This window comes from Morone saxatilis, unplaced genomic scaffold (genome assembly GCF_004916995.1).
Source record: "Morone saxatilis isolate NCDOM2014 unplaced genomic scaffold, NCSU_SB_2.0 Contig24, whole genome shotgun sequence".
Classification (NCBI taxonomy): domain Eukaryota; kingdom Metazoa; phylum Chordata; class Actinopteri; family Moronidae; genus Morone; species Morone saxatilis.
The window spans coordinates 3,511,087-3,535,251 of NW_023339807.1; the positions used below are offsets into that span (position 1 = coordinate 3,511,087).

The 24,165-nt window shown below is 41.1% G+C and overlaps 2 protein-coding genes across 2 annotated transcripts in view; both read right to left on the reverse strand.

The window, feature by feature from the left end:
• cep192 (centrosomal protein 192) overlaps window positions 1-16,634 on the reverse strand; it is a gene marked incomplete in the record, with an annotated part of 28,577 nt that extends 11,943 nt beyond the window's left edge. The window contains 33 exon segments of the mRNA XM_035672291.1: window positions 2,068-2,079; window positions 3,017-3,156; window positions 3,407-3,470; window positions 3,683-3,823; window positions 4,370-4,495; window positions 4,696-4,926; window positions 5,132-5,280; window positions 5,677-5,868; window positions 6,002-6,692; window positions 6,818-6,974; window positions 7,256-7,373; window positions 7,557-7,666; window positions 7,708-8,462; window positions 8,615-8,905; window positions 9,006-9,088; window positions 9,223-9,364; window positions 9,723-9,947; window positions 10,244-10,308; window positions 10,418-10,567; window positions 10,668-10,938; window positions 11,074-11,229; window positions 11,772-11,894; window positions 12,090-12,307; window positions 12,527-12,677; window positions 12,860-13,012; window positions 13,285-13,374; window positions 13,509-13,624; window positions 13,729-13,864; window positions 13,989-14,050; window positions 14,508-14,665; window positions 15,124-15,225; window positions 15,646-15,889; window positions 16,436-16,634. Of these exon segments, the coding sequence (XP_035528184.1) occupies window positions 2,068-2,079; window positions 3,017-3,156; window positions 3,407-3,470; window positions 3,683-3,823; window positions 4,370-4,495; window positions 4,696-4,926; window positions 5,132-5,280; window positions 5,677-5,868; window positions 6,002-6,692; window positions 6,818-6,974; window positions 7,256-7,373; window positions 7,557-7,666; window positions 7,708-8,462; window positions 8,615-8,905; window positions 9,006-9,088; window positions 9,223-9,364; window positions 9,723-9,947; window positions 10,244-10,308; window positions 10,418-10,567; window positions 10,668-10,938; window positions 11,074-11,229; window positions 11,772-11,894; window positions 12,090-12,307; window positions 12,527-12,677; window positions 12,860-13,012; window positions 13,285-13,374; window positions 13,509-13,624; window positions 13,729-13,864; window positions 13,989-14,050; window positions 14,508-14,665; window positions 15,124-15,225; window positions 15,646-15,818 (5,751 nt within the window).
• Window positions 16,635-17,694: 1,060 nt separating this feature from the next.
• The window catches only part of seh1l (SEH1-like (S. cerevisiae)), a 7,568-nt gene continuing 1,097 nt past the window's right edge, over window positions 17,695-24,165 (reverse strand). The window contains exons 3-9 of the mRNA XM_035671821.1: window positions 23,608-23,754; window positions 23,158-23,369; window positions 22,015-22,113; window positions 21,764-21,904; window positions 21,437-21,591; window positions 20,164-20,317; window positions 17,695-18,375 (exon numbers count right to left, since the gene is read on the reverse strand). Of these exons, the coding sequence (XP_035527714.1) occupies window positions 18,198-18,375; window positions 20,164-20,317; window positions 21,437-21,591; window positions 21,764-21,904; window positions 22,015-22,113; window positions 23,158-23,369; window positions 23,608-23,754 (1,086 nt within the window). The 3' untranslated portion in view covers window positions 17,695-18,197. The remainder of the gene's footprint in view (window positions 18,376-20,163; window positions 20,318-21,436; window positions 21,592-21,763; window positions 21,905-22,014; window positions 22,114-23,157; window positions 23,370-23,607; window positions 23,755-24,165) is intronic.

Below are 24,165 nucleotides of genomic sequence, written 5' to 3' on the forward strand. Positions count from 1 at the left end.
AGGTGAAATTTAATGAAAACCGAAAAGTTTGCTTACACAGCGTCGCCCTAGAGTTGACCCCTCCCCAGGCTACGAACTTGTTTTGATTCGGAGAGAATTGGTGGAATATCACTGGCCACACCAGGACCAGGAAGACGAGCAGGAGGGAATGCAGGCTTTTCCCAGAGTCCTCTGGGACGACTTGTCTCCTTTGGAGGGATACGCTCCATACTGAGGAGCGTGATGCAGCACAAGATGGTTGAGAAGGACTGTTTAACACAACAACACAGAAGCAGGGCTGCACAATTAATGGGAAATATTATCAAATACAGGCCAATATGCCAAAGTCACAGAAGCTTTGATGAAAAATTTAAATGTGTGACCAACAACAGCATTATAATGAAGTACTGCAAGCCTGCCAGATATATACCTGGCTAAAGCCAGGAGAGTGAGTGACAAGGAGGATGTCAGTGAAGCCTGACAATCATCATGGACAACACCTGACACTGTGGGTCCCTGGAGTAGCTCCTTCAGCAGCAGCTGTTACACGTCGGTGTGAGAAGGGAAGGTTCTGCAGGTCTTTTCATCCGTGATGCTGTCGAGACCTCCTACACACCATGATCAATGATTGTAGTTTCTGTTTTTCAAATTACCACCATACCGATGCAGCTGTTACTTTCCATAGTTTTCTTCTAGTATTTGCTATTTATTTATTTCACGTAAATGCTGTTGTGACACAGCGGAATTCTCCTGTTGTGGACTTAAAAAGTACATACAAACACAAATCTTGTTCTCCCACGATGTAAGAAAACATGTTTGTTTGGTACCAGACCCTAATAATTTCAGCCACACATATTTTCATGGATGGAACAGTTTAACCGAAAAAAAACAAAAAAAAAAATGTCCGATCCAAAAATGATCTGGTTCAACCAATATTGTGAATCATATTCGCAATGCATATTCGCTCAAAATAACATATGCAAGCTGCATGCAGTAACCTGGTTGCCTAAATTTCACACCAGAGCTGACCAGTTTCATGTATACTTAAGTGGGAATGAGATGACGCATTTTTGGTAGAATATGGACCTGGTGAGGCATACTTTTTTTTAAATGTGTCACTTCTGTTTTAGTTTTTCTTTGCAACGCTTACAAGTTATAATTTTCCTCTTGTCCGCGTTTTGGCACTGCCCTGTGACACCACCATGACTCCTGTCTCGAAGGCACCGTTCATACAAACTCCCAGTTACGAAATGTGGAGTCTAACACATACCACCAATGCCAACAATGCGGTTTTCAAGCAAACTTAGGGTGATACATGTTTTGATAATCGTATTATTATTGGATGGGCTGGCTGCAACTGTGTTTCATTACGGACAATTTAGCAAATGTGGTTAATGCAAAAAAACAATCAGAATACTAAGCACACTCTAAAAGAAAAAATTTCATATCATTTCTCGTATCTATGCTCGCTGTGTCTGCAAGCGAGACATCCATCGTTGCTTTCTCTTTAGGGACAGTTCTTCAGGTTCACAGAGAACGTCTTCCAGCATCACTGTGCTGTAAACAGAAATGAAAGACAATGAAAGGAAGTAGAAGTGAGAAGAGAAGGACAAAAATGTAGCGCGATGAAACAGCAAAGAAGGTTGAATGTTAGGAGGCAACAATGGAGAGAAAGAGATGAAAAGAATTGGAGGGAGAACAACAGAGCACAGTAAATTGTGTAGGTTGAGGAGAGCAAGAGGGGAAACCAGGAGAGAAAGAGCCAGGAATTGGTGAAGGGCCATATGGAAACAAAGTTAGAAAGAGAGCAAACAAGAGAGGAAACGTGAGAGAAACGAAAGACAGAAATAAAGGTGAAATGGACAAAAGCAAGAAAAACAGGAGGCAAAATATCAATGAATTGCCCACTGTAAGTGCGAACAGGCCTGAGGCGCAAAATGTCACGCAGGGCTTACTCAAACCCCAGATCTAATAAGAAAAGTAAGAGGTCAGAAATTACCGTTGATTTCCAGCTGCACGTCAATGTATTCCTGGCACTTCTTTAATGGCAGCATCTGTTGATAGATTTACCCCCCAGTGGAGCAGACCCAGGCTGACAGTCTAGACAAAAAAGCCACAAAAGAGGCAGGTTGAAACTGCACACATCTACAAACCGGCCAAGAAAAGTTGAACAAGGAATGAACATGTTGATTAAAGAAAAAAGTAGTTGTATGTTTCATAATAATGTCAAAAGAGAAATGGCTTGACAGAAAGTTTACAATGTAGATACGACTGTTAAGCAAACCAATTAAATTAAAAATTAAATTTAAAATGTCTCCAGCCTTAAGTTTAAAAATAACGAACAAGCTGTGGAATTGTGTGGATGACTCGGCTTGATACAGATTTAGAGCCTGGTTTGACCGTATCTCCTTAGTCAATAAAAGAGCAAAGCTAGAAATTTAATTTCACTTTAGTAGTTTAAGTTTATTTTTTAGTTTTTTAGTTTTTAGTCGGTTTGAATTTTTCTGCTTATACTTGTTGGCATCCCATGTCCGTACTTGAACAATGCATAGTGTATATACTTTAAATTTATAGTTTTAATAATCTTCTAATTCTAATATATTAGCATATTTTATTATTATAATTCTTTTGTTCTCTGTTTTTTACTTACTTTGCCCTATTGCGCTGTGTTCAAACCTGATTTGTCCTAAGGAGGGGATAGAAAATAAAGGAATATCTTATCTTAACCCTTTTGATAAAGACAAAAAAAAAAAAAAAAAAAAAAAAAATCTGCAGTAACTGATTAGCTTAATTGTCACTGGTCACTGAAAATCACAATAGTGTGTCTACTTTCTTTTACATTAGCAATCCTTCTGAGGATACCGTGTGCTGGTGCAATGATTTTCAGTTACATTTGTGCCAGTGGAGTATGAGCTGCTCTATCTCAACAAGACATACATAACAATATCATTGCAATGTAGTGGTGTGATGAATTATACTATCAGTCTGAAAACAAACAAACAAAACCATAATAAAAGCCAAACGGCAGTTTAACTACCTGCAGGTCTTTAGGAGCATGAACCCTTGCAGTTCCAGACCTGGCCCTAAGGGGAATACTCCTGATCACATGACTTGGACCAGGAGAGTCCACTTCAATGTCCACCCGAGCACTGTACTCGTCAGCCGGACCAAGCTCTCCTGCCGAGTGCAACCACAAAGAGTTAATGTTACCAAAAATGAAACTGGGTTTTGTTTTTTGATTTTATTTAAGTTGGCAAATGTAAATGTAAAAATCTAATGTCTCTTAGATTATTAGAGCTTAAGTGACATAATAAATAGTTAATGTGTCCACTGCCTTTAGCACAAATGGTGCCAACAGTTAAAATCTACATCTACAATCTAATCTGCTACATAAAGCGTTAGCCATCCTTCAGTTCAAGTTGATCACCTGAAGGAACGGAGTACTTCTGAGGGGCCTTGAAATGAACCCAGACCATGAAGCTCTGTGGATTCTGAAAAAAGGAAACATTAACACGTGACTGATAATGCCAGTTTCACAGCTCAATAGGTGAGAAAGAGAAAGAGAATGGCTCTGTGAACTGTATTAAAAACACAGATTGTTCTGAATGCCACAGTAAATATAGACAAAAACTTGTAGCATGGAATTAATTCATTAAGTGACCGAGATGCTGAATAAGGTTGTAATGACTTTGGCAATTCTAACCTCTCCGTAGCTGGCATGCATCACATGATTCATCACCGAGGGAGAGGACTCTGGGGTCATGTGTCCAGACTGCTGCGTTGCCTCAGATGTCATGGTAACAGGGTGCTTGGAAAAGGTGAAGCATCGCCATGCTGTAGCGTTCTGGAGAAATGAGATGTGAAAAATGTGAATCACTCATACTAATTATTATGCTCACTGCTGTGTTTTTTGCATAGAAAAGAAAGATGTGCTGTCAAAATGCAATTTTATTTCCCCCCTACAACACCATCAAATTTAATTAGATCCGAAACAGTAAGACCTGAGATATTCATTAGATTCGATTCAGGGCCAATTGCATACAATTTTAAATAATGTTTCATGTTTACAGGTATTTTGAGAGCTATTTGATCTACTCTCCATCATGTCAAAACACTAACACTTGTTAGCCTCTGCTGTGTCAATAGTTTAGATGTGGGTTAAACTATAAGATGAACTTCAGGCTGCTACTGCCAGGTTACATGGTGTCTTAAAACCCTGATGCTTAGCTTAACTACTTCAAAATGCACCTGTCTTTTAGCCTTACACAGTTCTATTAAGTAAAAACCACATAGCTGCCACTGGAGGTCACTGTATCACTGTTGTGGATCTGTATACTGCACGTGTTGTAAGTGGTCTAAGAATATGTAGAAGTGTACTATGTTGACTCACTGCACTGATGACCAGACGGATGGGCACTGTAGCATGAGTCCTGTTTAGCAGTTTGAGAGGAATGGATTTGGCACTTCCTCCTGGAAGGTCTCCAAAATCCAGCCAGCCGGATTTGCTTACTTCAACCTGAGAAAGAAATGAATTTCAGATTCTGTCTTACATTCTATGCAACATATTTATTTTATTTACACGTCATCTACATGATATACCTGATAACGCCATCTCTTCATATGAATCTTAACCCACAGATTTATTATTTTGCCTTATTTCTTATGTAGCAGATTAGTTTTGGTTACATTTGTGATCTGTGAACCGCAGGCCCTCACCTCTAGTGCAGGATTCTCTGCTATGGCAACCAGCACCACCCTTTTAGCAAAGATATTGGCCCTGGCAGCAACCTCTGTCTCAGCAGATGCAGGCCAGGAGCAAACATTGAGGACACACTGGTAGACACCAGCTTGTGGAGGAATGAACAACACCTTCTGCTCCTCTGTAGTCTTAGGGCCAATGATCGTCTTGTTCTTCACTATAAGCCACTGGTACGGCAAGGTATCCACCTGTAGGGATTGGCATGGAAGACAGAAGAAAAGGTGATTATGAAAGGAGTGTTGTGAGCTGGTTTAGCCTCATAATTAGAAGCAGCCCCTTGCATCACAATGTGACATTTTATGGGTTTTAGACCCAATTTTGAAAATACTTTTAGCATGATCTGTGCTTTGACGCTATAAAAGAATTAGTCACCACTCTGTGCTTTCTGCTCACCTTCTCTCCATCAATAGCCAGACTGGTGACAGTGACTGACACTTGCTGCCATCTCTCAGAGGGGTTGAAGAGGCTGAGGGAGGTCTGTGAGGCGATGCCTACACAGCAGGCGTAAGGGAACCGCAGTTCATCTGGCACCACCACTTGGCCTGAGGATGACAATGGAAATGGGATCGTTGGTACAGGGAAATGCTGCCTATCCATGTGGAGGAGGTGGTAAGTAATGTACTTATTGTAAGGGAGGACAATGAGATGCAAAGACTTCAACACTATAATTAATTACAGCAATTATAAATTCAGAGTTAAATTGCCTGTTGCAACTTTCTGCTATGCACAAGAAAATTATTATCTCCCAGTATCTGACTGACCTTTGCCTACCAAAATGATTAGTTAAAGTATGAAGAAGAATATAAACAAAACAACAACAGTCTAAGTTAATGGTCTAATCTCACTACAGTAGTCTTAGCATTTTTTCCTAATGTACACAGTACATTATAATGGGTAAAGGAAGGCAACTTTCTTATAAACACCAAGACTACTGCTACCTCTCAGTTCCTCAAGACCACCTGCCACCAGTGGCTCTGTGCCATATTGACCGTAGGGTTTTCCCATCACCCCCATGTCCTGCTGACTCTGATGGGGTCTTGGGAGGTGATGGGACCCAGCAGTCCCAGAAATCCCCAAAGGACCTGGAGTGGGATGGACGTGCCTCACTGTGAGATCACCGTTGGGCATACCTGGGGGAAAAAAGGAAGCAGAATCAATTTAACATGTTTATATTTTAGGGGTTTAACCGTCATGTTGCATCATTACGTTTTTTCAGATATAGCTCAGCACCTTTATTTATGAAAGTAGGGAGAAAAGACATGCCTGTAGAGGACATACTGAAAAGACCATTTCCTGTTGCTCCCACATGATAAGCACTACGATGTAATGGAGCTTCAGGTCCTAAATACTGCTGAGCCAGCTGGGGGTTGAAGAGGGAGCGTCCTGCGAGGAGGGACTGCATTTCCCCTTGGCGGGGAAGGTCAATCAAGCCAGCACATTGGGGCTTGAAGCTGGGGATGGGTACATAGTGAAGTCCCTCTGATGAGTAGGACGGAGGCATGCCAAGACCACCAGCATACATCGAAGATGACGCTGAGCTAGCAGCTCCCCACTGCTGAGAGCTCTGAGGAGCTGCAGCGCCAGTAGCTTGCTGAATGTTCAGATTACTGCAATAGCCCGAGTCCACTTTAGTGAGCTGTCTTACATTGGACTCAGACAGGTGTTTGTGGTTCCTGCAACCTGCTGAAAGATCGGCAGTTCTGTCCCTGGGGCAGTGGTAGTTACATTCACTTTGGCTGCGAGTACAGCTCAGAGCAGAGCCGCTACACGAGGGCTCCAGGTTTTTACACTGCTGTGCTGGTAGGGGGTCCAAGCTTTTAGAATGCTGTGGTTGCACTTGGTCCAGACTTTTGGGCCGACCAAGAATATCGAGGTTAGACTGGTTATCTGGTTCCACAGGTGGAGTTGGACTGAATCTGATGATGGTGGTGCTCAGTGCCATGGTACAGTTATTCTGTGGAGGGCAATACAACCAGAGACAATAAAAACCACACTCATAATTAACAGATCTTTTTGCAACAAGAATTAAACTTTCAGTGCTGTTGCAGCCAACATTATTAAGACTTTATTCTAGCGTACCTTTTGTCTCTGAGGTGTAGGTATGACAGTCCCATCATTCATTGAGATGTATGTGAGCCTGCTGAGACTAGGGCTGGAGCAGGTAGATTGAGGAGAGAGGTCAAGAACTGAATGTTTGTCTGCCAGACGTCCACTGGACGACGTAGGTGACACCATACTGGGACAACAAGACAACAAAGTAAAAAATTAATAATGACTCAATATGCAAATGCCCTGTGTCGGTCAGTAGTAATGTGCATCAGCACAACAATGGAAAATTATACCAGACTAGACAACAGAGTGAATATTCAAGACCAATGTGACACTTCCTTTCTTGTCGAGCAATCACAATACATTTTGGTATTTAGAATTTTATTTGAAGCCAAAAAGATTGCTATTCGATAATAAATACTAATATTTTATACTACTGATTCATAGAGTCAAAGTGTGATACAATACCCATCAGCATTAGGAATGGAGGTCTGACTTGGAGAGGAGTGAGTAAGTGGAGAAGTGGACGGTCTGAAGTTACACTGTGTCTCCTCCACACATGGCTCGGGAAAACCATTTGGCAGTTCTGAGAAACAAAGTTATTGTTAACATAAATGTTCATGTCATCATAAGAGCAATGCCTTATTATCATGTACAATAGGGTGGCTACCGATCTTTAAAGTTGTTTGAATAAGGTCGACCACTGTACAGACAACTGTTGCATGTGTAGTGTTTAAATCAGAAACCATATTTCTTTTTTCTTACTTACCAGATGCAGGGTCTCGTGGAGGCTGAGTGAAGCCAACATGCTTCTCCACAGAACTACTGGGTAGTGGAACAGCCATATTCCTGGGTGGTAGTTTCTTCTCTGGGGAATTACTGGGTCTGTCCTGCTGCTGCTGCTGCTGCTGCTATGCTGCTGCTGCTGCTGCTGGCCTGCACTCCTCACCCTCTGCAGCGGAGGAGAGGAACCTCTAAAGGAAGGCAGGCCTGACTGCCATTTCCTCGAACCTGGCGGGGTTCTCGGCAAGCCAGGTGAGGCAGAGCTTTTATCCATCTTTTGTGATGATTCTAAGGAAGACCTAATATTGTTGGATGCTTGTGGGTTTAGTTCTCCTGGCTTGACTCCATCTTCTGTGAGGGCCCTGCCTGAGGAACCACAAGTCTTGGTGGCAGAAGCAGCATTACTAAACACTGCCATTTTGTCTGCAGGGGGCTTGAGAGTGGAAGGTAGCTCTGAGGCCACAGACCTTCTGGCAGAGCCGGAAGATGTACGAGGACGAGGAATAGAGCTTCTTTTTGAGTCAACCTTATGACCTGGTGATAAAGCATTTGAAAGACACGCTATAGATGAGTTAGTGTTTAATGTTGTCTCTGCTCTTCTGTCTTTCTCCTCCGCTTTGGTACTTGTGAGCTTCTGTTGAGTATCACTGTCCACTCGCTGACCTGAGCTCCCCTGTTCATCAGGATATCCACCCTGATGGCTCCTTTGAGAGCTGTTGAGGTTGTCAGCCCAGCCGGTTAGGTCAAACGTAGTCTGGGCAACAGAGGCATCACTGCTGCCTGACACATCAGTTTTTTTCAGGTATTTCTCCATGTTGAAGGCACTCAGCTCTCCAACACAGGTGCTTCTCTGCAGTGTTTCCAAGACGCTCTGATAAGGCTCTGGGAGGATCTATGTAGAGGGCAAAACATTACTCTTTATTTTAAAGGTTCATTTTAAGATGAACATTTAATAAAAAGGTCATGATTTTTTGTTGCAGATTCCTCAAAACACCACGAAAAAGTACATTCTTGAAAAAAAGAAAAAAAAGAAAAAAGCCTTACATGTTCAGCTAAGTGTGGCTCCTCGGTGCTGCTGACAGCAGGTCCAACAGGTCCTGCAGACTCAGATCGATTCCTCGCCCTACTCCTCTTGGACAGCTCCATGATCATGGCAGCCAGCTGCGATGGGTCAGTGCTGATGGATGCATCAGCAATGGCTGAAGCAATCGTGCTGATGCTCAGCATCAGATGGCTGCTGTTATTGTCGGGGGACACGCAGCTTTGGTTACCCAAGCTTGACTCAGAGCCAGAGCCCTCAGTGTGATCAGGCAGTACAGCTCGAACAGAATGGTCCTAAAGATGAGAAGTGATTTTATGTTAGAAAGCCATACAGCTGTGCAAGTACTCCTACATGGAGATATTAAAATATCAATATTTAAATAGGTCCCTGTACCTCCTGTTTACATGGTTCTGGATCAGTATCACCTTTCGGTGACATCCTTTCACCTGGAGCCTCAAGAGTTTTGTCCAGGTCGTCTGTAGGACCATGAGTAAGAGTCAGAAAAGAAAAGAGCAAATCATTTTAAAATAAGCAAAACACAGAAAAGATCAGGCACTGCTATATGAAACTAGAAAATAATTATTCAGCCTCTGCAATACTGGGAACACACCTGGGTTGAGAGTTTTGTCTGCTTCACTGACTTCCATGGTGTCACTGTGAGGCGGGCTGTCTCTTGCTGAGAACTCTGAGGGGTGAATTAGAGCAAATGGTTCCCTCTTCTCTGGAGAGGTAATGATGTAGCCAAAGGACGGCTAGAAGAACAAAGAACAACTTATTAATACATGTTACAGTTCCCACTCAGGCGACAAGTGAATGCAATCTCAACTTTTCACCATTGTACAAACTTGATTAGAAAATTAGCTGAAACACAATCCTATTCAGCCCTGTCAATTATTTCCTGGGTCTCTCCTGCCAACCAAAAAAACCCCCTGCACATTAACAGCTAGAGCTTGGCAGCAATCAGACACTAGCTGCATGCCAATGTTGATGCACATCCCTTCCACAGCTATATATGTGAATTAACTCTTAATGTCCTCCCATGGAGACTGAGAGAAGCTACATTTTTTTGTATTACATTTCTGTAAGCAGGCCTAAGAAAGTTTTACAGACCCGTTTAATCCCATCCACATCATCAGTGCTGCCTAGACAGCCCATGGCTTCAGAGCGTTGTCCAATAAACTGCCCAAAAGACAGTCGCAGGTAGCTTTGGTCCCCCTCTTTTAACTGTGAGGAGACCTGGGAAGCCCTCATCAGGATGTGGTTGCTGGAGGGGATTTTCCAAGATGAGTCACTATGAAAGGTGCTGTTGCTGCTGGCTGGTTCAATCTTCTCCTCCTGTGTGAACAACAATACTCAGAAATAAACCACAACACGCCATGCTTTATAAAAACAGTGTAGCTAAGAGTTCCAGGTGTCTGTTAGCATCTTCTCTCATAAAATGGCTGTAACACATTCATGCATTAATTTGTTTATGTTCTGACCAACAATATAACCCAAGTGGATTTTGGTTATTTTTAGTATGCTGTAACCAGTGAACAGTATGTTCAAAGTATTCTGCAATGTCTTCTAATGTATATATATATATATATATATATTAAAAAAAAATCAATCAATTGTATACTGTTGTATACCTGCATGAATTGGTGCTCCTTTTCAAATTCCTCTTGATCCTTGACTATCTTTTCCATAGCATCACCTGCAAAGGAATATTTGGCCATTCAATTATTCGCAGTATTTTGCAAACAAAAAGCTTACAGTACAACAATCTTATTGTATTACTATAGTGCTGTAGTCTTGGAACATACTCAAAGGAACAAAGTCATCATTCTGAAACTGGCCAACGTTCTCTGACATCTTCCCATCAACCTCTTTCTTGAAGGAGGAGTAATATGCCAGGTCTGTCACCCACTGCCCTTCTTCATTCTGGTAGACCACGCTCTGAGTGGCATTGGCACCTGAAGACACAAGCTATGCTGTTAACATATCCATGCACCAATGTGTATCACCTACTATCTACAGTAGATGTCTGATGTAAACACCAAAGATAAAGCCAACCTTGTTGAAACTCCAGCTCCAGGTTTTCTGGGCAATGGTTCCACCCATCATCTGAATCTTCTTGTTCTTGGTGGAAGCTCTGGGAGAAATACTTGGCTTCCAGGGAGGTGGAAAGAGGATTGTTATCATCCTCACTGGTATTGCCTGAAGCCTCTGCACCAGTCACGTCACCACAAGGCCCACCCCTTAAGCCCAAAGAATGCCTGGCACCATCAGGCTCATCTACTTCTTCATCCTCATCATCATCCTCATCGCATTCTGGGAGCAGAACCTGAGGATGGGATGGTTGACAAAAGTATATAGGCTGCATAAAAATTAAAATCTGTTCAGGTACTTGTGTCTTACCTCTCAATTTTTTTTTTTTTTAAATGTGTCAAAATAATCCAGATTTTCCCTGTTATTGTACCTGGGAGAGGTGGAAGCTCCCCTGGGTGCCTTGAAGGTGGGAGGCAGTTAGGTTTGCAGAGTTCTGAGGTCTCCTGAGTCCAGCTCCACTCCTTAGGTAGACCGAGTCCAACAGTCGGTCACTCGTGGGCCCAGACTCCGTGCTTTCCATTGCATCCTGGTATTTAAATCAGAGCCACATTGAAAAACAGACCCTTTAAAGCTCATCATATACATTAGTATTTTAGCCCTTGTAGCTTTTACTTTGTTTCTGTGTTCTCATTGTGCAGTGTTTCACATCTTGTTTATGCAACAGTTAATCAATGTTTCACTCAAATCATGTAAGTGGAAAAAGCATAGAAGGGTTTGTATTATAACATACTTATTAAACACATCAGGACTATTGGTCCTCCGTATAAAAGAGGCAAACAAACAATTACTCACCAACTTACACACATTGTTTTAATTTCAACAAACGATTTTTAAATGTCATACATAAAACCCAAATCTAAAGTTCTAACTTTTAAATAACAAACATAGAGCACATTCATTGATTGGACTGTGGATGGTCTGCCCTTTTCCCTTAAAATAGAAGTACAAACTGTTTATCACCAACTTTTCAAAGGGGTCAAAAAATAAATATATAAGTACAGTGGCCTGATTAATACCCACCAGCAGGCTGTTAGAGTTATATTAGAGTTGTTATGCATCTGTACTCACCAATGCCTCCTGTCGGTCCAGGACCATGCTCCAGTTGACGGGAGAAAGCCTCTGAGTTCCCCCTGATGCCCCCAAAGAGGAGCTAGTCTCTCCTGTTCCTACAGGGCCCACACGGTCACCCATCTGCAAGCAGCACATCAACAAAAACTATTTATATGTAAACTATAAAATAACAGTGTGTCATAAAATCCACATTATGAGGGCAAACAAAACTAGATGTGTACAATATCTTCAATGTGAACAAAACTGTGCATGAAAGGCCAAAAACAGCTAGAATTATCATTATTACAGCAGCATTTATCAAAGCCTCATTCTTACCTCAGTATGTCTGGAAAGACTGTTCCTCCCATGTCCTGGCAGATTATGCAGCTCGGCATCCTCATCTTCACCAACAGCACTGCTACCCACAATCCCCAGCCCGCGCAGGACATCATAGGTGGTCTGGGCGTTAGTTGTTGGGAGAGGGATGGTTGAGACTCCACCGTCATTTCCGCTTTCCTCACTCCCACTACTCCCATCGCCACCTCCTCCATCCCCTGGAGTTACAAGCAACAAAAGCGCTAGTCACATTAACGTTGCCTCAAAACGACCATGGACCTGCTCCTTGTTAAATACATATCAAGCCTTTATATGCAATAATGTTGAAATATCAAGAAAGCAGGAAAACCAGACAGAGAACCAAAAAGAAAGAAAACAAACAAATAAATAAATAAATAAATAAATAAATAGGTGAATCTTTGAGCTGCATATTGCACCTGTGACCGGAGGGTTGATGACTTGTCCCTCAGCAGATCGTCTGTGTTCAATCCCAGACAGAGATGGACCGCCGCGGCCACTAGAGGCCTCATCATCAGAACTGCCTCCCTCTAAGCCCGGCCTAAAACTGGGACGATTACTCTCTCCAACCTAGACCAACAAGTACAGACACACATAAATGAATAAACTACATAAAGCAAAAACTCTGTTGTACAATATATTTTTATAAGAATGATGGACCTACTCAATACTCAAATGTTGAGGCCGATACTGATAATTACATTTGAGAGTTTAAAAAAAATCTAATAACAATATTGCTTGCTATTTCTGACCAGTTGTCTGGAGGTGCTGGGCAGCAGCCGTGTTCTGGTAGTGTTGCTGCTCCTCCTGGCAGACTCCAGCTCATCCTCAGTGTCCTCATCACTGGCAGGACAGGAGTCCATACCTGTGGCCGCCAGACGTACATCCGGCATCTGGAAGTCCTCCTGAAGAAAAACGGTACACAAGATACAGTAACAAATGTAAATAAAAATGATAAGCAATTGAAAGAAGAAAATAAAATAAAATAGAAATGTAACATAAATCCGACAAGGAAGACTGTAGAAGATGGCCACTTTAGAACTAAAGTCAAAGCAAGTGTGGTTCTCTGCCAAACCCCTTTTTCTCCAGGTGATATTCATGAAAAGTATGTTTATAAATGTAAACATCTCGCCACATGAACAGGAAACTGCACAGGGGCATATATAAATGTGCTCACCTGATCGTAATCATCAAGGAAGTAGTGTCTATAATGTTCTGGTTCTGTAGAACTTGGGTTTGATACGTCATCAGCAGCACCCTGCAGTCCCTATGAACAATGAAATAAACCGTTACTATTAGGTTACTATTAAACTGTTTTTGATTAATGGCGTATTAATGCTGGTCAAGTTTACAGGAACAAGAGGATCAAGTAGAAAGTGTTCAAGGGGAGGAGAGCCTTACTGTTGCAGGAATCTCCTGGCCCTCTACTCTGCCTCTTTGCATGGCAGGAGGCACCAGCTTATTGAAATACAGCTCCAGCTCGTCATCAGGCAGGTTGTTCGAATCAATGTCATCATCTGGGAATCAAACACATGACAACATGACAGCAATCTGTCCACAAAGTGTAATAAGCATGTAACACTATCCAGGAATAAAAAAGAAAGATGAATGCAAGTCATACCTGTGATGTCGCTGTTCATACTATCCACAGACATGAGCTTCTCATTTGCCAGGAAGCTTGAGTTACTGCCACTGAAATGGTCACTGTCCACTCCGTCACTCTCCACATTGTCAGCTGTAGCTGGTAAGAGCTGGACCTGTATGGGGAGCAGAATGCAAGGTAACTGAACACTGTTTTGTTGGAGATAGCCAGGTTAGGACTTTTAGGGTTAGAAATTACTGCAAGATAAAAGGTACACAAACCAACTGTTCAACCCATACCTTTGCATCTGTACTGTCTTTATGTCCAAACTGGGCAAATGTCAACAGGCCCATTGACAGCTCTGTCAGGAAAACAAAGTCCATTAGTATGATTCAAAGAAAATGTGTAGTTTATTTTCTGTATATCAGAAAGCACACATATATTTTTGCAATACCTGGACTCTATCTGACCACAGTTTTATATATTAATCATTATATTGTTGTGTTTTTTTCTTCTATTTTTTTTTGTTTTGTCCCTGCACTTTTGATAGATTGCAGCTGATGATTTGACATGGATGATATGTGATATGTGTTCTTGTTAACTTTTGTGTCCTGGACACATGGTTGGGATGAGTCAGCCAGTTTTCTTGGGTTACTGGGTCTGTCTCTGTCTGTGTGTGTGTGTGTGTGTGTGTGTGTGTACTGGGCCTTGGGTTCAGATTGTTTTTTTGAGTTTGCATGGTATGAAAATATGTCAATAAAATATCAAAAAGAAAAACAGGGTAGTATGGGCACAGTACAGGAGAAAGGAGAGTTTACCTGTTCCGAGCTCTGTGGGCCGGCCATGGATGGAGTCCATCTGTGTGGGAGGAAGCCCCACCATGGTGCTCTGGTTTCTAGATGCGCACTCATCCAGATTAATCTTTACCAGCATGTCTGAAAGACGGTGGGCTGCAATGAAGTCATCCGCATTGTCCCTGTAACGCGGGTAGTCATGCAAATAATTTTAACCACATGAAAATTACACAGAGAAAAGTGGAAAAATATATAAATATATATAATAATATAAATTATACATTATGATTGTTCACAAAATTGGAATTCCTTTAAAATGATATTTCTATATTAAAATTAGGCTGTCACAGTTTTACTATGATTAACTAATCATGTGTCACATGTACATAACTGTAAAAGTACTCAGTGAAATTATTCAACCTACATGGGCTGATTCACAAAAAGACAGATGTACATTGAGATACATATACTTTATAGCCTGTCTTATGCTTTTAGGAGAAATCATCTGCATTACTTTAGATATTACAAACAGAAGTCAACAAGTATGGCAGTTAACTCCAAAACAATTCTAGAAACCAAAACCTTACATAAAGCATTTTTTCCACAACACTGTGTGAACTACATGTATGTATATACTCACAAGTCATCTTTAAAGCTTAGGGAAAACTTGGGCTGTTGAACGGATGAGTTGGCCTGCTGCAGCTCTCTGCCCTCCAGATATGACGCCTCAACAGGATCTCCTCTGTAAAGCAAGCACAGATAGCACTGCTTTCACAAAACAACCGACTGTTAAGATACTAAACAGTGCACCATGGTTAGTGCTACAGAACTCGATTTAGCAACTGAATACTGACTCAGCACTGTTACTTTTTTGGTAAATTTCAGATAAAGAGCTACAACAACTTCTTAGTAACATCCATATGTAGTTCTACATTTGGCAGGTATGTCTCCATGTTTTGTTCTAATATATTACTATCAATGACTTGCATATCAATACTACAGACTTCCTTAGCTACTGGAAATAGTGCAAACATTAAAACCTCCCAAAACAAGCATTGGAATCATTTTAGCAATTAATCAAAGAGGCTGTATGATGATTCAGAGACTGATGCATGAGTGTTTCTATAAGTCACATCTGTCCGAAGCAGCAGCATGCTCCCACCTGTTGTCAGACACAGGTCTAATTTTAGCCACTGTAGAGGCAGCCACTGGAAGTCCTGGGCCTGAACCCAATGTCACATTCCCCAGTGTGGCGCGGCCACTGGTGCTGTCCAGAGACTTGCAGAGGAAACTGGGGAAGGCTTCATCTTCCAATTTGTAGAAACTATCTGCCATGTTTTTAAATGAAGAAGGGTGGAAGCCAAATGTGGCTTGATTTCAGCTCAGCTGCAGACCATCTGTAATGTCTAGGGGAAATAAAGGGCAGATTACAATTACTTTGAGAACTCAAAACACGTTCAATAAGTTTACAGTACACTGGCACGGATGGGACCATTTGAAGCTCCTCACAACAATGAAAACCATGGAAGAAAGGTACTTTCTTGCAAACACAAATAAGTTTTATTTATATATATTTTCGTGTAACACTACGTTGTTTCGCGACTATAGAGTTTGGCCTATGAACAAAACAAACAAAGCGCAATTAACTAGCTAATTGCGCTAGGTTAGCTAACTTTTCACGCTAGCTAACTGAGCTACTTGCTAAAAACAAGTGGGTTTGTCAAACCGCTCACCACGCTCCAAAAACAACCAATAACTAACTAACGTTACACCACTTTCTTTGTTTAACTTAGAGTAAAGTGTTGCAAAAAGACAAGTTACAGACAGCATTCATTCGTGAAGTATGTAACGCTGAAGCTGCTTGCTATCTTAACCCAGTTCCTTCGTGACTTGGTCCATTTCAGCGAGAGAATTAAGGCTAAACGTTAACTGTTAACGTTAGTTCAACTCACAGTCAATACTCCAGAAGCGGCCCGACAGATCACGGTTCTTCTCCAACTCAAGTTTTGTCTTCATAAACTGGCGCAGGCACGTCGCAAGGTGTATTTAAGTTCCAAAAGTAACTTCTGAATAACTTAAGGTTGTCATTATTGCTTAAAATCAAACAAACCGTGCGCCACTTCGGAGGACCAAGCAGCGCCCAGAAACCACAGGAAGCCCGCGTGAGCGTCATGTCGTATGGGCGGGACTTAACCAATTTAAACCACTTTGATTGGACAAGAAAACTGGGAGGGAGGGAGTTGTCAATCACGATAGGAAGGGATTCGTGTCTTTCTGTTAAATTTGGAAAATGGCCCATAGATGCATCAATCGGGTGTCTGTCCTGACAAGATGAATGAAAGAATGCTTATTTTTGGACTCCAGACATAATGTATGTGATAATGGCTACAAATATATCATTTCATCAAATTAAACAGGCAGAATTATTATTACTGTTATTTTGCAATGAGCAAAGATTAAGCAAAAAAATGTTTTTCTACCATACACAAGGACATTAAACCAAAGATGCACAGTGTGATAGTTAATGGCCAAGTGGAGAGTTTGGTGTATCATGTGTTCTGCCAAGCAGCTGCAAGGATGCCTGGGTTAGCAGACAGCTGCCTGCTGAGAACTGCCATCCTATGCATTCCAGCTTTAGAGAGGCATCTGAGTGAGCCATGAAATGAAATTTTATCTTCTCCGGCAAAACAAATGACATACTGTTTATTTCCATTATTCAAGAGTAAAACTGGTAGGAGAAATGTCTCATATTCACACATAATGTTAAGTGATCCCCGCAGGGAAATCTCTTGTATTTGCCTTTAGAAGCTTCAGCATCTACACAAAAGCCATAGAACTGGTAGGGATCAGTTACTCCCTCAGACACTTCAGCAGGGTAAATCATACCTGAAACAATGACTGAATCTGAACAGAGCTGTTCCAGATTTTTCAGTTTAATAAAATAGGAAGTACGAAGTTGACAGTCAGTTTTTAGAGAACCATGTCAGTTGAATGAGCTTTTTATTTATATCATTCATAAACTACCAACAATGTGACTGTGCTTTTTTCTCCCAAGTCAAGATACAAAAATACAGTGGATCCATTTTCAACAAAGAGATGTGATCATGAATCATGTGCTATTCCCATAGAAGAGCTGTCTCACAAGGTGGTCAGTCATGCATGGAGTGCGATCAGTTCCTGTTTGTGTATGTGCAGGAAATATTCAATAGAATTATTTTAATCTTAGTTTATTCTGACTTTCACCATATGAAATCTTCACAATCAAAAAGTGACAATTACAAACATTTCCTTTGGAGGCAGGCACTGATGGTTGAGGTTGGTCAGTCCTTCAGACAAAAAACCCCCACAATGCTTCTCTATTTTTGTCTGCTTTACCAGCCAGCACGGACATTGTTTTATGGCCCCCCAAAAACAGTCTATGATCTTAAAGCACCAGAATACAAAGCACTAAATATGGAAAATGTTTAGTTTATTATTCACAGCCTAACATAGATTCAAATGATTATCCAAATGGCTTCCCTGGCCATATAATGCAAATATTTAATCAAATCTTAATGACGTTCCATTCTTCTAATACCTTTTCTAATTTATGCACAGGAAAAATAACATTAAAAAACAGAGAAAAAAATAAGTCTTTATTAGAAATAAATGGCAGTTGTTTGATCCCCCCCAAAACCATTTCCCTTCTTATTTGAGCTAAAAACGGCTGAAAAATCACTGCCCTTCAGCCTCTGGTAATGGTAGCAGTGCTCTAGAGGAGAGTCTGTGGGGAAGAGCCTGTTGCTGAGGCTGAATGGGCTCAGCATCACAGTGCTCTATGAGGGAGGAGGGAGGCAGCAGGTGACCATACCTGGTCCCCGCTCTGGGAGGATCCAGAGGCGGAAAGAAATACCTGAAGCAACGGGAAAAAATGGAAGGAGACAGAGACGACAAATATATGGACAGGGAGATGACAGTGACAATGGAATACAGAGGGGAAACACATAAAAGGAAGTAGAAATGAGAGATTAAAATGAGAGAGGATGCATGTGTGCTCTAGAAACAACAAAAATGAGAGGAGAATGGCAGACAGAGTAGGGCTAGAGGTTTATTTTAAAAGATGTATACGGTATGAACCACTGGCAAACAACAAGTTGGAATCAAAACAAAGTGGAAGTTGTAAAGAATAGACCCATGCAGCTTACATGCCAAAACAAAGCCCTTAACCAGCAGTACCCAAGTATTCAGCTCGGACATGACTCACACACATTTCAAATGCATTAACACAAGGGCAAATGGTAGTTGATGCAGAGGAGACATTAGTAATATGCAGGATGCTGGTTTATCTTTGGAGAGGTCAGCTGCCGCAGGGGAGGGGCAAAGGGAGCTCTCTTGCCAATCCTGCATGCAACAAGCAGTACAACACCACATTACTTCAACAAACCCCACTGCTCACCCATTTTTGTCAACAAGGAAATCGAGTGCAAGAAAACATTTGTGCAGTGTAATTTCACAAAATGCATTACAAATCAAAATTGATTGCGAAGTAATTATTCTAAAACACAGAATGTGATTCAGTAGACTTGTGTTACTTGGGTTAGGGGTGAGAGTTAAGTCAAAATCAAGAATGGTGAATACAGAGGTTATGTTAAGTTAGAGATTATTAAGTTGAACATAAATACAGCCACAAACTAACTTAGATGAAATCAGTGTTAACTCAAACACTGTTGTCCACTGGCATTTTAATTAGTGTTTTTTAATCATCTGAAGTCTAAAGCAAGCCTATGTAACTTGCTGAACAGTGACCACTGTGGCTACAAGTAGCAATTACGTGATAATGAAAAATGCCAACAGTGGAATTCTAACTTTTTCCATAGTAATTTCTACCTAAAGCTTTGCTAACATTTGCCACTTAAAGCTACTGGTCATACCAGAGCAACAAAACCCTTAAATTTGCTGAATTGAGAAAGGGTGAGTTTTATTGCTTATGAATTCAACATTTCATTTCTTCTTTCAAATGTTACATAGACTCTCTTTAAAACCATAAATGTCACTGGCTGTATTCATACCCATACTACATATGCTCATACTATTTCCTGATGTTATTACAGTTGGTTAATAAGGTTCAATCAAACTGTCCTGCTCAGCAAAGAGTTTGGCAATACATGTTTGAGGATACACTGAAACTCAAAAGTGAAATGAGGAGAATTATGTATGATTTAATTACTCATCTTTAAAATGTTGGATTTTGAGGAAATCTAATTTCTTGATATTTACAAAATAATGTTACCGAACGAGACAATGGTTCTCCTGTATATCCCAAAATAACTCTAGCGTCTGAAATAATAGTCACATATCAAATTTATATAAAAACAGGTTTATTTATTTTATTTTATTTTTAGAAAATGTTAAGCCCTAACACTGACAATGCAACGTGGAAACATGAAACCACTCTTATCAACATGCATCGGTACAAATCCGGAGGAAATCACAACACATCCAACTCCACAGGCCTGATGCCGACAACCTGTATGCTGGAAGCCAAGCTCTTTGCATGAGTGCAGCATTTGGTCAGTGTGGGCCCAGGAAGTTTGTCAGTGAGCAGCTGCAGTCCCAGTCAGTGTGAGGCATTGTAAGTTGTCAGTTCTGACTGGCTCAGGTTGGGCTGGGTGAGTGGCGTCAGTCGCACCACACCACCTACCTTCCTGCCGACATCCCGTTCAGGGCATTCTGGGAGGTCTGAACAGAGGAGCCCACCACGGTGCTCATGGCGGTGGGCTGACCAGACGAGCCGGTGAGCGGGCTGCCGTCCCCCTTCAGGATGCCTGTGCACTTCCAGTTGTCCATGTAGTTAGCTGCAGAGGGACAGGGACAGGAGGTAAAATCAGGGCTTACAATGCTTGGAACATGATGGACAAGTGACTCAAAGTCTGTCATATTCCAAAAACACCTTAAAGCTTAGTTGTTCTGATTTTCTGGCCCACAACTTCACTGGTTTGGTTCCTCTCACAGCACTGTCTTTGCAGCTGTTTAATGAAAAAGCTCTAAAATCCATCCAAAATGTTTCTTCAGGCTCCAAATGACCAAACAAATAAACTACTAGTTTTAATAATGAATCTCATTAGCTGTTGACTTTGCTTTTCCATAAACACACATATATATAGTACAAATCCATGTTTGTCCTTTGGCTAATATGCACCATTCAGGACAGCAGGGTGGGCTGGGTAGTGGGTACTAGTGCTCTAACTAAAGATTTTCTTCCATTATCGATTAATATGTTGCTTATTTTCTTGATTAAACAATTAGTTTGTCTGGTCAACAAAATATCAGAAAAATGTTGATTAGTGTTTCATAAAGCCCAAAGTGATGTCCTCAAATGTTTTTATCCAGAATCCAAAGATATTCAGTGTACTGCCATAGAGGACTTAACAAACCAGAAAGTAGTCACATTTGAGAAGCTGAAATCAGAGAATTTTAACTTTTTTTTTCTTTTAAAATGACTGAATTTTACTATTAATACTGAGGAACTGATTATCCAAATAGTTGGGGATTAATTCAATAGCTGACAACTAATTAATAATATAGAATTATCGGTTATATATATAAAATTCTATTGGGTACAGTAATTAAAACCACCACCAAGTACAGCCACAAAGTAACACCACCAACAATGAGTCAAAGAAGGGACTGACAGGGTAAGGTGACAAACCTTCTTAGAATTGGTGTGAACCAATCTTAACACTGTGCAAATACTTCAGCACTGTTTGTGAAATTGGACCGCCTGATTCACCATTCGTCTCAAACTGACAGACACCAACAATGCACCAGCCAATGTCACTCAATACCTGGTGAGAGTCACTGTTTACTCAGCATTGGAAAAACTAACATTTTGAACCGCTTTCAGTGCAGCTGTCAGTAAAATGAAAGGAAAACAGATGAGCGTTCATCAACAGTAGCTAACAATAACCTCCCACCTTTCCAGAGGCGCACACAGCCGTCATCCCCGGATGAGGCCAGCAGGGTGCTGGTGATGTTCCAGCTCACACGCCACACCTGGGAGTTATGGTTGTCAAACTGAGCCACAATCTGCACCTCAAACTTGGTGGGTCCCGTAGACGTGCTCTCCTTCCTGTCAGATGGATCCAAACGACAGAGAATGAATAAGACATAGGTTCTCATTTGCATCTGTTGAAAATCTGCACAACATGTATGAGATCTATGAAGCCATTGGGATGTGAAATGCAGAATTTCAGTGACAGTACACTAATCTCTGCGCACAATGAAAAAAAAGAACAACTCACCTCATGGGAACAAGCTTAAAGATTCTGACATCTTTAGTTGCGATGGCGAGCACGTGGAAGGATCTTCCCAGGTTTGGAGCAAACGCAATGTCATGGACTGCATCAGTGACGGTCATCAGCGTCTCTGCTTTAGCATATTTCCTTTTTAACATTGGTGAAAGAATTACAATTACTTAAAACAAAAAATACTTGTACTGATTGTAAACGGTGTATTTATAAAAGAGTGACATACACACTACAGGAATACCTACCTTGTGTTTTCATTATACTCATAGATCTGAACTTTCCCACCGTATGTTACGTTACTGTCGTCACTCCCCACTGCAAACATTGCTGGGTGGGCACGAGAGCTGGGTGGTGAGAGAAAAAAAAAACACAATTTAACACCGGTCTGCCAGAATGTTTGAAACTGCTCAGACTAGCGAATGTGACCTATCTGACCAACTGTTTTCTGTTTTTAATAGATAAGCAAATAAATGGATTAAAATGTCCAATTCCTCAAATACACAGGAAAAGCGAGTTATTTCATTTCCAGAATCTACTACAAAGTGTGATTATTTTAACATACTGCTACAACATTCTACACAAATGACTGTTTCTGTAGAAAAGGCTGAACAAATATAGAAGTACACTGCTGTTGCAAACACTCCTTCAATAAGCAATAGTTTTCATACCCCATCACACAAACCATTATCATCCATATTTTAATATGTGCTCTGCAGTATATTTTGCGCATTTTAATGTGTTTAAAAAATTTAAATGTTAAATTTAAAACACAAGTTTTAATTACACCTTTCAACTCAGACAGATTGTGTAACGAGCACATGAAAGCAACAATGTTCCTGGAGGGCAATGGGGGCTTTGTGATTGAGGGAAGTTCTAGGAGATAATAAGAACTACATTTCAAACCCAGTGGAATAGGCATTTTTTACAGCGGGCATTTGTCTTGTCATAGTAAGAAAAGCACAGGTGTTACTAATAATACAATTAACGATGGTTCATTACAGAGAGTCAGCATGAACAATACCAGCATTTTTACCTTTTAATAAGGTTGCAACTTATTTTCATGATGTATTAATCTCCCAAAACTGAAAAATGTCTCTTACAGTTTCTCAAAGCTCATGATGACAATATTAAAATGTCTTATTCTCTCCAACCAATAGTCTAAACCCAACAAAAATCATGTCAGTTTATGGCAATGTTAAGAAAATGAAAGCTGCTAATTCTCACTTTGACAATCAGGAACCACGTTTTTACGTGAAAACTGACTGCAAACAAACAATCAGCAAGACAGATTAGCATTCTGTATATGGACTAATCGTTGCAGCTCCACTTCTTACAAATAACTTTTGCAAAGCACGATACAATGAAGGCACATACACCCATGGTCTCACCTTGAGGGGTTCCAGGAGATGCAGCTGCAGCTGAGCTTGCAGGAGATCTCATGCTGCAGGGACCACTGACTCAGGTTCATCACATCAGGAGCCTCATAAATCCTCACCACTCCATCCGCAGAGCACGTGGTCAACATCAGGCCCATGTGTTTAGGGGCAAACTTCACGTCAGTCACTGAGGTTCTACTGTCGACGAGTGTGGTTCTCTTTATCTAAATAAAAAAATCAACGTGAAATATTTGGCTGAGATCTTGTATCAAGCACAAAACTATGGCAAAGAGACAATCAATGTTTAACAGGGAAACTACAGCACAACTGAAGTAGCATTTCCAATTGGTAGGGTTTACTGTCAAAAAACACACCCTATTTTGTGAGTAGTACAGCCAAGAGCTGTCTATGATAAATAAATAAATGTCTGTTCTATTATATGGATGCTAGAGTTGCACTAACCCAGTGGCTCAGTCCTCTCTGCTTGTCGTTGGACTCCCCTACAATCTCTTCCCAGACAGCAGCTGTCCTGTCGAAGGAGCAGGAGGCCAGAACCTGCCCGAATTCTGGATGAGCCCAGGTCACTCTCCACACCGATCCACTGTGTGTCTGCAGTTAAACAAAAACGCTTTTGTCAAGTCAATAAACTCCAACACTATAATGCCAGATTTCAAGTTGTATCCGCATCACTGAATGTATGAGTCCACAAGAGACACAGTGGACATAAATAGTAAAAGAAATGTAACAAATGTAATATGTTGTTAGTCAAGCAGGCTGGCTGATAAATTAAAGTCCCCCTGCACTCAGAAATCTGGTTTTCTTCTTGTTTCTACAGGACTGTGCAGAATGATGTATGTGCAAAGTTTGTCAGTCCTGGTCCAGTATCAACTTATATAGTGTGATGTAGAAACTTGAAGCCACCAGTGCACATCCACTGAGAATGGACTTTACAGTGAAGTAGGAGACATCTTGTGTCCAGCAGGAAAACTTTAGAAATGAACAACATTTGCATATTCAGAG